Below are 14,685 nucleotides of genomic sequence, written 5' to 3'. Positions count from 1 at the left end.
AACACCAAAATTATCTTGGGGTTTTTTTGTGCTCCCTTTTAAAAGCAGGTTAGTCTGTTTGTTTTGCTATCATAACTACAATTATGAAAAAAGTACAAGAGTACAAAAAAGTAAAACTTTTACTAAAAATTGTAGTACTTTTGACACACTTAAGGACTTCAGTACATTTTTATTTGTAATTGCATAATTATTTTGTCTTTAAAATTGTTAAAGTGTTAGAGCTGTCAATCATTTATGATAAACCAAAGTATACTTTCTATTGAAACTTGTATGTCATGTATTTAAATATATTTATGACACATTTGTAATGATGCATTGCAATTTTGTACATTTATAATACACTTCGAATTAATTATATTTAATGTCATTTCTAATGTAATCTCTATTATCTATTAAATGTAGCATCAGATAACACAGTCCAGGTTTTTACAAGTGCAGAAATAATACAATCAAGCACTCTTCTTTTCACAAGCGTCTGATTACGTATCGTTTCGCCCTGCTGCCTGTGTCCCGTCAAAACGAAAGCGGTGACTGGTTTTTAGCTTGAGATGTTTGTTTTCTTCTAAAAGAGAAGAAAAGTAATCTAGTTGTAGCAGTTTTTAAAGCTTTTCTATAGGATAGGTTACTTTCCTGCCAAGCAATACGAAATACCTCTATTTTTGTTTTCCTCTAGCTGCGCTCCATTTTTCAGGCTGCTCTCTTTAGGGTGCGAGTATGCTCATTATACCATGGTGACATACTGGTTTCCTTAACCTTCCTTAAGTGTAAAGGAGCAACTTTATTTAAAGTACTAGAAAAGAGAGAGTCCATGTTTTTCGTTACATCATCATGTTGTTCTGAGGTTGTTCTTGGATACATCAGGAAGATAACTTAAAAAGCAGTCTTTTGTGGTACACTTTTGTGATCTGTTGAGGAGCACTGAGTTTTTAACACGAGCCGTGCTTGAGATCAAACCAAAGCTCTCAGCGAGAAGAGCTTCACCCTAATTGGCCGGGAATGTCAAGTTTAGGATGTGCAGTAACAAACAATTCTGCTGTTTTTAAGTTTGATACTCAAAGAATTGGATTTAATTTTGGAAACTATGTGTAAATCTGAAAACTATGGTCAACTGTGATGTATACCGTATATTTTGGACTATAAGTCGCACCTAAGTATAAGTCGCATCAGTCCAAAAATACGTCATGATGAGTAAAAAAAAACATATAAGTCGCACTGGACTATGAGTCGCATTAATTTAGAACCAAGAACCAAGAGAAAACATTACTGTCTACAGCTGCGAGAGGGCGCCCTCTCGCGGCTGTAGACGGTAATGTTTTCTCTTCGTTCATTTCTCTTGGTTCATGTCAAATTAATTTTGATAAATAAGTCACACCTGACTTTAAGTCGCAGGACCAGCCAAACTATGAAAAAAAGTGTGACTTATAGTCCGGAAAATACGGTATAACCACAATTACTAAAGAAGCAGCTGGAGAGACGCTAGCTTCATTAAAACTGAGCCTGTGACAGAGACTTACCCACTTTACTCATCCCGAAGGAACATCCTGCTCTCTTAATTATGTCAGTGTCAGTGGGTTTTGATTTCACGTCTGCATGTCGCGCTCACACTGAGGTGAAGCCCTGCTGCTGACCTTTGATTTTGATGAACTAATGAGAAGCCTTCACTTTCTGAGAAGACGAATGATCAGGGAAAGACTGAACGAGAGGAAGTGCCTGACAGGGTGGGAACGTGTGTAGCAGAAGTGACCTTTTCTGGTCTGATACACGAGGAGGTGAAAACATGAAGAAAGCAAGTGTGTGCTGGTGTGCGCGGTGCTTCTGACTAATAGGAGACGGCAGTGTTAAAGACTTCACTCACACAGATGGCCTGGGACACTGACCGCACATATAACACTGGAGCTTCACCGCTTCAGTTCTGCTCGTGTCACTGCGTGTGGCCTTATGGCATGAAGACCCATCTCTGCATCTGCGTACAGCTTCTAAGAAAACAATAACTGTTGTTCAGTTGGCTTACAATGGCTACAAATCCTGAGGAAACACCAGATCATTTCTGTTTATTTCGTTTTATTTTTGTACTGTCGATTGTTTCCTCATTTTATACCTGAACAACACTGATCTGTAAAGTAACTACCAAAAATATCTAGTCAGCAGACTTCATTTCCTCTTCAAGCACGAAACTTGGCTCATTGAGACCGTTGACACACTTTGGATGAATTATGAGATCTGAAGCAGTTTTAAAGAGGACAGATGACTGGATTGATTTTTCATCTCTCGTGTTGTCGTATATAGCGGCGTAACGGAGAGGACATTCCAGTGGCAGAGAAGAAGAACATCAACCACAGGAAGTTTGCGGCCTCTTTCCGACTGAGAGAAGTGAGCAGCCAGGACCAGGATCTGTACCGCTGCGTCACCCAATCAGAGAGAGGATCCGGCGTCTCCAACTTTGCTGCTCTCATTGTCAGAGGTAAAGCCTTGTTTTGTTACTTATGATATCAATTTCCTCTTCTGTATGTTAAAATGCATGATTCAGACTCTGAGCTCTGACAGGCTGAGCCATTAAATGCCAAACGTTATCCCAAGTTTGCAATGAGAATGGTTTGTAAATCAGTTGTCTACAGAAGAGAAGTGTCTCTGTGCTTTTCTGAGAAAATAAAAGCTCTTTGGTTTAAAACATTTTAAATAATGTTTTAAATAATTATAATTATTGCTATTATTACCTAAACTAAAATTATTATGAAATGCTTTACAGTTGACTAGTATTATAGTGGTATTTTTTTACGTTGTATAACTTGCAACTAGATGTGTTTTCCCAATATGAGTGGTTTTTTGTTTTGTTTTTTTGAGATACAATTTCATGGCCAGTAAAAAATATTTATGTGTGGCAGGTTGTTAGTTTTAGGTCCTGCACAAACACCCATTACAAGTATATTGTTAACATATAAGTGCCAATTATTCATTTAGAGGTTTCTGAATATTCATATGTGTTATGAAATGCTAGAGAAGGTGTTTTTATTATCATGTATAATGAATAAAGGCTGTGTTTGTATGGACTAGTTTAAAGCTCTGTGATCTTCTGCTCAAGTCACAGAGATGCAGCCATAACTACAGTGAGCATCTGCTTATTTAAACTCTGATGAATAATACAAACGTATTCATATTCGAATTACCATTGGGTGCATGATGCCATATTAATATGCACAACGTGTGTATGCAGACAAATCTGATTGGGTCTATGTGAGAGCGCTGCAGTTTTGCGTGAGGTTTCTCGTACACAGATGTGACTCTGTGAGGGGTGCAATAGTTAGCGGCGGCCGCGGGGCAGAAGGGCCAGCTGAGGATCAGCCTCACTGACAGCTCAGATATCTCCACCACACTTCCCAGCTGACATCCTGCTACAAGATACCAAAGATGCTAATTTCAGCGGAAATTTTTGGGCCATGGATGTGTGCATGTGCTAATGGGAGCTGGCACGGAGTTTCCTATTGTCGCTTGTGACCCCGGGCTAGTGCTTTATTAGCTCCCGCTCTCCCTAATGCGGGACGACAGCGGGCCCTCCCGGCTGTTTGGGGCCGCTTTGTAACAAATGAAAATTTCAGTGGCAAATTCTTATGCCAGAGAAATATTGATCTGTGTGTCCCCCAGCTGCAGGAAGAAAGATGGAAGAAGAAAAAAAGCAAAAGGTAAAAAAACACACCAGAACAGAGTTGTGGCCTCGTTTAGCCCAGGGTTTCAGTAACGACATCAGCACTCTCGCTTGTAGAGAATAAACCCAATTGACAAGACGTATGCTGTGAAACAGATTTGAACGCTGGCAGTGTTTTTATTGGACAGACCACCGCAAACTCGCTCTTCACGTAAAGCCTCCAGTTGGAAGTGAAAGGTTTTGGTTTTGTAGCCTGACATCACCACTGAGAAAACCAGCAATCTACCTTATAGTCCCCAACAACTAATAGACCAGGGTTTCTCAAACGGGGGCCTGTGAGTTGATGAAAAGATAATTGATTAAATGGAATGTAATATTTTACAACGAATCAGGCCACACAATTAATCAAAATGAAACTGAAATAGAGTACTTGTCCAAAGTTCAGAAACAATACGATTTTAATTTAGTGAACTCTTTTCATGCTCACCAATAGGGCTGTCACTTTTGTGAAAAAATATTTTTCGATTTTTGAGACGTAAGTGTTCATTGAGTCGATTGTAAAATAGATTTTCCATGTCTAAAAAAGACGTTTCCTTTTTTAACGCCAAATAACAGACGAACGTAAAGAGAGCGCTGGAAATGCACAGGTCAGCAATATTTCTTATTTATTGGCATGAAGTTTCGTGCAGAAACCGACACTTAGGCTAGGTCGCACTAGACAGGCATAATGAAATGCACAAAAAGCCTAGGGCCATTATAAATTTATTGCACAGGAAAACAAGTCGATCAACATTTTTGGGGTCCGGAGGAGAGCGTTTTTTACATTGACTTAACATTGAAATCATTTGCGCCAGACGCTCTATTCGCGTTTGGTGTGAACGCAACATAATAGGATGCTTTTGACCTCACTGGGTCGTCAAATTGCTGGTATTTTCTGTCTAGCTTTCGCAACGCATAATGCACTGTCGGAATTCTTTATTTTCTTATTCTGCTTGTTTGTGAGTTTTGTTACATCTATATTTTTTAATTGTTTAATTCTTTTAAAATTATTACTGTACATATTTGGTTAAAATCGATTCCCTATTTTCATTTTCAAAACTTTTTTTGGTTGGTCCGATCGATTGTGCAATCAATTTTCGAACTAAAAGTGACAGCCCTAGTGACAGCCCTACTCACCAAGGCTGTATTTATTTGGTCAAAAATACAGTAAAATGGCTAATATTTTGAAATATTATTACAGTTTAATGTATCTGTTGAAAGTGTAATTTATTTCTGTGGTGTTCAGCTGTATTTTCAGTATCATTCGTCCAGTCTTCAGTGTCACATGATCTTCAGAAATCATGAAAATATGATGATTTACTGAATACAATTGCATGTTTCAGAGTGAAGAGTGGCACTGTGTTCATTTACACGCGTTCATCTAATAAAAGTGTGTACATTCATACATTTGCCTAATTTCCAGCATTTTTGCGGGCAGAAGCTTACAGCATTTCACATTTCATTCTTGCCAGAATAGAAGTCTTTGAAATAAGGGTTTGAAATGTGTTAAGCTTGAGGTTTTGAATGTTTGAAAGTGAATCATTTAAGACATTTTTATTGTAACATGTTCACTCTTTACAAGAACCAAAACTGTGAGTATGAACACCCTTAAAACTATTTCCATTAGCAACACAAGATAGTTTTATATGAAATAAAATGTCATATTGCAGTTCAAAACACTATGTATATAAATATGACAAAGTATTCACAACAAAAGAATTTGACCAAGTTGTGCAGCGCATCACAATAATCTAACATAAAAAACATAAATTATATGAAAAAAACTTTATATTTAATATTTGATCTGTTTACTTGAATGTCATGTGACCATTAACCAACATCAGAGAAACACAAACATGTAAATATGTCATTAAATTATTGAAATATTAACTTCAAATCTCAGTGTGGCTTCAAGTGAATATTTTACTTCTGGCAAGGAGTTGGGCTGACAAACACGTTGGTGAATCCCTGTAGACAACTGATTTGAAGAACATCAAAAACATCATCATCCAAGAGCCATGTAGCCAAATCAAGAAACCTGTACAGCCGGAAGTTGAGGAATCACACCCCAGCAGACGCTTTCTCTCCAAGGCAGGAGCGAGACAGTAGAGCGATATGGAGACGATGATTGTTTGCTGCTAGTGGTTTTCTAATGTCCAGATAGCAGGCTGTCACCCTCCCCATCATATTCACCACGGCTGATTGAGACTCCAGCACTGCCTCCACGCCACGAGCTCAAAGAGCGATCGTTAAAGTTTGATGAAGCGTGAGGATACTTCCTGATGATGAGCGCTCACAACAAACACAAACACACCAAAAGAGCCCAGATGTCAACAACTCTGAAATCTGAGAGTACAGAACACTAATGGCACTCGCATCGGCTTCCTGATGTTGATACGCATCAATGCTTCATTCAGTTTCACCGAATACATCCATCAGATGCTCACGTCAGCTGCATTCTGGGGCTAAAGTCAACCTTTAGCCAAACCTGCCAAAGGTGGCTATTCATTAATGCTCAAATGCTATGTTTTGCTGTTCAGTATAAGTCAGTCAGATTTTATTTATTCATTTATTGATTGATTGACACTTTCAATCTGTTTACCAAGGCTGCATTATGTTTCTAGCAAAAATATAGCAAAAATTTTAATTTTGTGAAAAATAATTGAAATCTGAAACAGCTGTTTTCTGTGTGAATCTGTGTTAAAGTGTAATGTATTTCTGTGATGCTCCGCTGTATTTTCAGCATCATTCCTCCAGTCTTCAGTGTCACATGATCTTCAGAAATCAGAATAATATGATGATTTACTGCTCAAGAAACATTTCTGATTATTATCAGTGTTGAACACAGTTGTGCTGCTCAATATTTCTGTGGAAACCGTGATGGAGTTTACTTTCCCGGCTTTGTTTAATAAATAGATTCAAAGGAACAGAATTTATTTGTAATATCATGAATGTCTTTACTGTCACTTTTGATCAATTTAATGCGTCCTTGATGAATAAAAGCATTAATTTCTAAATCAAATAAACGAAATAATCGTACTGACCCTGGCTTTCGGTGGTCAGAGTGTTTTCTGGAGTCAGATGTATGGGTGAGTTAGACTTGGGTAAGGTTGATGAGTGTTAGTGTTAGTTTCTGAGAGGTGATGGCACAGGAAGAGGTGATTCCACATCCTGTCAGCGCTGAGCGAGAGAGAGAGAGAGAGAGAGAGACTGATGTGCCGTAGACAGGGATAACGCTGTCCGTCAGGTGTTAGATCGCCGTCTCCCTGATCCATATTCTGCTCCGCTGCTGTCATCTCTCTCCCTTCACAAGCCCCATCACAACTTCACAATAAAAGAGCTGCGATGCTTCCCACAGGACATATTTCCTTTCGCTTTTCCTCCCTCACATATTCTCCTTCCCTTTATCTTTCTCTCTCACTCTTCCTTTACCTTTTCTTTTCTAACCCGGCCTTGCTTTGATCAAACAAAGCGTGTGTGAAGTAAATGAAAAAAAAAACAGATTATTTCTCTGACTATAAGACGTCGAGTCGAGGGCAAGTGCATTTTCCAATTGCATGATGTCAGTGTTCAGCAGTCTGGGTGTGTGTGTGTGTGTGTGTGTGTGTGTGTGTGTGTGTGTGTGTGCGTGTGTGTGTGTGTGTGTGAGAGAGAGAGGGAAAGACAGATGACACAGGGCTTTAGGAAGGGTAACAGCAGGGCACATCACTATCATTGGCTCATGTCAGACACACATGATGGATGAGCTGCATGAAACAGACACCTGACAAAAACAGATTTCATTCGGTTCAATTTAACGAATTAAATACCCAAGGGCATTTCTGTTACTCAGCTGAATTTAAAAGAAGTGTTTGTTTTTGCGTATTAATAAAAGATAAAAGTAAAATACAACACTTAAAGGAATAGTAAACTCTAAAGTTCCTGTCATCACTTGTTCTAGACCCATATGCAGTTATTAACCAGTGGAAAACAAAAGCCCACTCATGAAGAAGCTCCGTTTCTCATAGTAATCACATCTGTTAAACCTTAAACACTTTGAGTCAAAAGACTTTTAAAGGGATAGTTCACTCAAACGTGATCATGTTGTGCTCATTTACTCTCCCTCCTGCTGTTGTATTTTGAAGAGTGTTAGTAACCATACTTCCATACATTTTGATGACACACTGACCTCCAGAGAAAGAAAGGAAGGAGAGGAAATGATGACAGATGATCATTTTGGGTGAACTAACCAAGTCATTATTCAGTGATAATGTTCCTTTCAAACATTTTGGCCACTTTTATTTCATTTTCATGGTCATTTTCATTAAAGATGCAGAGCAGATGTGTAGAAATGTAGCAGTGCATCAGTGTCTCATCAATGGATGCTCTGCAGTGAATGGGTGCCGTCAGAATGAGAGTCTGATAAAAAACATCACAATAATCCACAGCACTCCAGTCCATCAATAGTAACATCAAAATCCACCCACAGATTTGTTCAGAGCCGTTTTGACTTGTAAACAGTGCTTGATCTGAGCAGATTTCTCTCCTGATTCAGAGCAGAACACTTTTTTACTGAAAGAAGTGTTATTATGGATAATGAACTCATATTTTAGCTGGATGCAACAGATTGAAGTTAAAAAGGTCTTAATGATGGGTTCATTTCTTACAAACACACAGCTTTTGTCTTCTCCAGATGTTCACTGATGGACTGGAGTGCTGTGGATTATTGTGATGCTTTTATCAGACTCTAATTCTGACGGCACCCATTCACTGCAGAGCATCCATTGATGAGACACTGATGGAATGCTATAATCTGATGAAGAAACAAACTCAACTACATATTGGATGGCTTGAGGGGGGAAAAATGCTCATTTTTGGGTCAATTAATCCTTTAAATTAATTTCACAAAGCAGACTTTTGGCATAATCTGTCTAAAAGTTAAAATGTACAAACTACACTGAAAAAGCTTGTTCAGTTGCAACTGACTATCTGAAACACAATAGAATTATGTCAGTTTTACAATCTTGAATATGTAAATAAAAGTAGTGTGAGTGTAATAACCCTGATTCAGCCTGCCACCGAAGCGTCAAACAAATCACACGGACGCTCTCAGCTAATGCACCAACACTGCTCCATTCTCCAGTTCAGACACTAGTGCACTGAAAGCACTCTGCTCGTGTTTGTGTGTTTGAGAGCATACCTCTAATGAAGTGAGATGAATCTCATTTGTCTGCAGGTTCAAGCACAAACGAACGGGGCTCTTTGCTCTTCTTAAAAAGCCCCATCTGCCCTCAGACTCTTTGTTTTCTGAGGAACCCAGCAAATGAGCGCAGCCGTACACATTAATGCATATTTGATGTGACTTTGGTCCCAGAGCCACTTCATTAGTGGTAAAAGACAGATGTAGCGCAGTGTTTTATGTGCTCTGTTGATGGACACAGTAATAAACAGCATGTTTTACCTCACATAGAAGGCTGCGGATCACCCATGTCCAGGACAACAGATTGAGTGACTCAATCAGACCGAGACAGCATACTACAATCTCTGGATACAGAGAAGCAGCTACTGAAAACACAGTGGCCCTGAAAAGTATCTGGACACTGAATGTCACTGCATTCGATAAAAATATGCAACAGTATTTTCTGTGCAGAATGATAGCACAAGCACAAGAAAAACATTTCCTGATTTAATACCCGTAATCTTTGGGGTGAAATATGACCTGGACATGTTCTTGACAGGTTTGGCGCTTCACCCGGACGCTGTAATAACGGCTGTAAAGGGTAAAGTGTTAAATGTCAGTGAGTGATCGACAAAACCAGCTCGCTTCGGTAAATGTCACGTTAAAAATAATACACATGGAATAAAAGCGCAGTTTACAGAGGTGATCTCATCACATGACTCAAGACAAGACATCAAGAAAGATCTGTGTGTGTGTGTGTGTGTGTTCGGCTCTGCCAGGGCAGTGCTTTTGTGCATTAGTGCCGTTGTGATTGGATTACTTGGTGAAATGTAATTTTGCAGTGTTGCTGTTAGTGATGTCACACACACAACTCAACACACACTGGAATCAGATCACAATATTAAAATCTGCCGGCACCTCTTGCTGCAGGAACACACCATAAATCAATTAACTCTCAATCCTTCTTTATTCCATTAAGACATGAAGCACATTACACAGGTCGCTCATTTACAGGAAGGCAAACGGTTTAAACACTCCGAGCAATGACACGTTTATTCAAGAACATTCTACAGCTGCTGATTATACTCATCAAATTCAATGTGATGAACGTTTTCTCGACGCTAATTAGTTGACATGGTTGTTCATTAATTAAATCACCTGTTTGTTTCTGGAATGGTTTTGTCACTTTAACTTAAAAACTACATTTCTATTTGAATGACTTCATCTGTTGTCTTCATCCCGGGACAAAATGTGAAAAGCATAACCAACCAGTACCGTAAAAATGACCCGAAAACCAATCATTTGGCAATCAGGTTTCCTGAACCCTCCCTTGTTGGCCCAATTCTCATTCAGTTCTTCTGAAGAGCACAGAAGGTCCTGACCGGTATGCAGAACTGCATCTGCTCATCATGCGTCATATAGTCGTTCCTGGACATCGGTGTGATTGTTGGTTTGTGATATTGCTGTGCTTCATGATGGCTGGTTAATTAGCTGAAACGAACCGAGAGTTCAGGAGCCATCTGGGGTGGAAAGAGAGAGTGTGTCTCCATCTGATCGTCCCGCGCTAAACAGCATCTCTCAGCTTGAGCTGTCTGTCGCTCTGGTGGACGGTCTCGCATCTCTAAACGCAAGATGAATGTGATGCTGAAGAGGAACTCAGGAGATATCAGCGCTATGCTAGCGAGGAGCTTTTATATGTCACCAGCACCAGTTTTCTCCTGGCCTGATGCTGTTCTGAAGTGAACGGCTCTTCTGTGCTCCGTGTTGGTTGATTTATTCATAATTCTGAGTCATCAACAGCGTCCGGACTCTCAGAGAGCATCTCGACACTTACAGAGACAGAGAAACAGCATCATGCTTGCGGTTTTTCTCCTTGTGTAAAAAATAATTGACTAAGCTGTTTTATGTGCGGATGAGATGTCTCTCTAGCCAAATGTATTGGCAAACACGCACACAGTTACTAAAGGACCATCTGGATTGTCTGGTGTGGTGTAATAGTGCCATCAGTTTTATATCGTTTGCCTGTTATTGGTTTGCAGTGTTCTTACAGTGAACACTAATGATAATAAAAATAAATAAAAAATTGTTGAAATGAAAATACTGTGCTAAGATTCCTAAGGGTTAGTTTAATGGAAAACTGAACTCTTTTAAATTAAACACCCAACTCATTCAGAAACCATGAGCTCATTAACATATGACCGCCCATATTTACATAACACCTAATTAATATTCAGCAGCAATGTTGCACAACAAGGTCTGGATATTCAAGTCACATGCACAGAGGTTAGCCAATCAGAGCATCAAAGTCATATTGAAGTCATAAGGGTAGAGATACATTTGTAATGCTCAGAGAGAAGGTGGAAAAAGGTCAATAAAAACAAAATCATTTTTATTTATTGCATGCAGCTAATAATGTCATTGAACTCTAAACTCTACTCTCTTGAAGTCTACTAAAGTATTTAAGTTTGGATTCTATATGAATCATTGAGACTGTTTAAAATACCCTTAAACTGATGATATAAAGCTTGGTCTTTATGGAGCCGTTTGGTGAGAAGTGTCTTTATTGTTCCAGAGCCCCCGAGACCCATCGCTCCACCTCAGCTGCTGGCCGTGGGGCCCACCTACCTGCTAATCCAGCTAAACGCTAACTCCATATTTGGGGACGGCCCCATCGTTATGAAGGAGGTGGAGTACAGGATGACGTCTGGAAGCTGGACAGAGACCCACGCCGTCAGTTCACCCAATTACAAGCTGTGGCACCTGGATCCCGACACCGAGTACGAGATTCGAGTGCTGCTGACCCGTCCCGGAGAGGGGGGAACCGGACAGCCCGGGCCGCCTCTCATCACCAGAACCAAGTGTGCAGGTTAGTCCACTCGGCTTTCCAACATTGGCCTTCACTTTCCATCTGTACTTTTGCTGTCCTGACATGTCAGGTACATATTCATATTTGTATGGAGAAGTGATTAAACTGGGATGCATATTTAGATTTTTTTTGTCCTGTCAAATTTCATGGTTCACAAAAGTTCCCTTTTGTCGTAAGGTGAAACCGTAAGCCTTGAATCTCAGTGTCACAGGCTTGTTGGCTGATTATTTGCCAGTTCTCACTGAAGCTGGATGACTTCCAGTCACTTTGTCTGCTAATCGCTGTCAGTGCTAAAAATTAACATTTTAATTTCTTTCAAACCTGTGTGACCTTCCTTCTCTTGAATGAAGAATGATTTGACTGTTTTTCCACACAATGAAAGTCAGTGAAGTAATATTTGATAATATAGAGATTTATGCAGTTCATACAGACTTTCAAAGCGCTTCAATTCAATTCAAAAACAATGTTGCAGTGTTAAAGTTAGTATTATTATCCAGCTCAATTCAGATCAGATTTATTATTACTACTATTACTGAATGTCCGTGTCTTTTTATAGGAAGTACATTTTGTCTTGCCTAGTTTGCATAACTGTTTGGGTGTTATGGTCTGATCAGACACATGCAAATAAGCACAAAACTGGTCAAACTGCAGACTTTGGGTTCCCCTGGAGCACATGGAGGTTCGGGTTCAGCTGCAGTCTCGTAATGATCCACAAGCTGCGTGGAAACAAGGCTCTTCCTGTTTCAGCTGCAGCACTCCTCTCTTAAAGTGCTTGTTTTCCTTCTCGGTGTGGTATTTGCACATACATAATTGCCTGGAGCTTCTTCAGAAACATAATTGGAAAATAAAGTAAACAAGTGAGCGTGTGGAGCAGCTATCATTGATGCCACTCACTGTGTGTGTGTGTGTGTGTGTGTGTGAGGTGTTTATGCGTTAATCATGACTCAAACCACGCGCTGTATACCACCGCCCTTATAAAATTGGAAGCGCACAAGAGCAAACACTCAGTCACACTACATATAAGGGCCGTGTGTCTTTATTTGAGATCTGTGATGCCATTCTCTCCGCGGGTTTCCATGGCTCCCGTATTAAACGTGGCAAGACTCGGTGAGGACAGATATACGCCTTGTATGAGGACTTCAGGAGAGTGGAAGAGAGAAGAAAGAGAGGAGTGTATGCATGGTTTCATTACAGAGAGCTTGTCCACTTGCTCACTCACTGATTGAAATTCAAACAGGAGCTCCTCTCCCCCATCAATCGCTTTTGAACTTTCCTTTCTTTTTTTCTTTTTTTTGGAAAAAGATATTTTCCAGGTCTGCTTTAGACGTGGCTTTAGATGGAGCGTTGGCTGGTTTTTCTCATCTCCCTCTAGCCAATCACACACTTATCTCACCTCGGACAGGGAGAACTGAGTGGAACCGGTGAATTTACGCAATTACATTTAGATTGGTGCCAGTCTGCTCGAGTGCTCGGTATAAATTCATATTTTCTCTCTCTCTGTCTCCCTGTCTCTGTCTGTCGCTTAGTTTCCAGCTAAGCCCTGTTGTCTGGCACTCGCGTGGCATGTGCATCTTTCACATTTATCAATATTATTACATTCGGCAACATAGTTTATCTTGGTTGTGGCTATACATTTTGAAGAGGCTGGCATAGAGGAGGTGTAACTTCCTGAATGAACATTGTCACTAGTGTGTGTCTGAGCACAAGCCGAACACACTGATTCTTTCCACTTAAACCCTTCCTGAAGCTCCCAGCCTCGTGTCTGTGTTGAGCTCATGATTAGGTGTGTTTCTATCACAGCTGTGTTCCAGAAAGTTCTGAGGTCAGCAGACACCCCTCAGGCCTTAACAGAGTTACAAACTACTGCTCAGTGCCGTCCCACGCTCATTAGAAATTTTCCAGTTTCATCCCAAATATTAGGAGAAGATTGCTATCCGTCAGCGTTCCTATTCATCTGAGGCAGTGCCTCTGTTTTCAGACATACAAAATAACTGACAGTAGTAAAAATAGAATAATGTGGGATTTACTTGTGTGTTTTTCAGGTAATTCAAGAAAACATTTTCCATGTTTCCATGAAATTACAATACCATACATAAAGAAATAAAAATAATAATAATAAAAAAGAAAGTTATTTAATCAATTACAAACTGGGATTACAGGGGTTATAAATCTATTTGTAGCACTGGAAAATAAAAACAGGCTTGAGGTTCAGAATGGACTGAATTCTGTGAAAATGCATGTAATCTTTGTGTAGTCGAATAAAGTAGCATAACTTAGTCACTGCTTGAGGAAATGCATTTACTGTAGTTCACTGTGTTTAGTCTAATGAATGGGGTTCAAGTTCAAGTCTGCTTTATTGTCAGTTTCCACATGTACAGTACATACATACAGAGAATCGAAATTGCGTTACTCTCAGACCCCGGTGCACACAGATAACATTAACATTAAAGCCTAAAAAAATAACTAGATCAAATATAAAATGTAGATACAATTATACAATAAGGGAATTATAAAAAAAGACATATAATAAAAATAAAAGTTAAAAATAAAGTTAAATAAAGCAGCGCAAGGTAAATGACAGATATAGTACAAATAAATGAAGTGAACAACAGTGCAGTTAAAAGATTTTTTAGTGCAAAAAAATCACTTATTAAAAATATCTTTAGTCTGATTAAAGTGACAAGTGACAAGTGACCAAGAGCAGTTATTTAACTGACTGATGAGGTAGTTCCATGCCGAATGAGTTGGTGTTATATCAATCAAAGCCAGTCACAATTAACATTTACAAAATTTTATTGGCGATTTAAAGCATATTATCATCCAATGTCACTGTAAATAGGCCTTCCGTTTAACATTATTAGTATTTACGTAGTCTAATAATAGGTTATCACTCAACAGATCAATAACCAGGTGATCACCCTAAGGAGACATGGTTCTGATATTAAAGCTATATTATACATTTTCATTCTTATTGGTTGATTA

General features: G+C 39.3%; 1 protein-coding gene across 12 annotated transcripts in view; it reads left to right on the top strand.

Annotated features, from left to right (window-relative positions):
* The window catches only part of LOC113063443 (protein tyrosine phosphatase receptor type K), a 155,931-nt gene that overhangs the window by 69,314 nt on the left and 71,932 nt on the right, over positions 1-14,685 (top strand). For all 12 annotated transcript variants that reach the window (XM_026233833.1, XM_026233832.1, XM_026233834.1 and 9 more), the window contains 2 exons: positions 2,287-2,461; positions 11,410-11,703. In XM_026233833.1, the coding sequence (XP_026089618.1) occupies positions 2,287-2,461; positions 11,410-11,703 (469 nt within the window). The remainder of the gene's footprint in view (positions 1-2,286; positions 2,462-11,409; positions 11,704-14,685) is intronic.

Source organism: Carassius auratus, chromosome 45 (genome assembly GCF_003368295.1).
Source record: "Carassius auratus strain Wakin chromosome 45, ASM336829v1, whole genome shotgun sequence".
Taxonomy (NCBI): Eukaryota; Metazoa; Chordata; class Actinopteri; order Cypriniformes; family Cyprinidae; genus Carassius; species Carassius auratus.
Note: the sequence above shows the minus strand (reverse complement) of the source record. Positions and strands in the feature narration are given on the sequence as shown.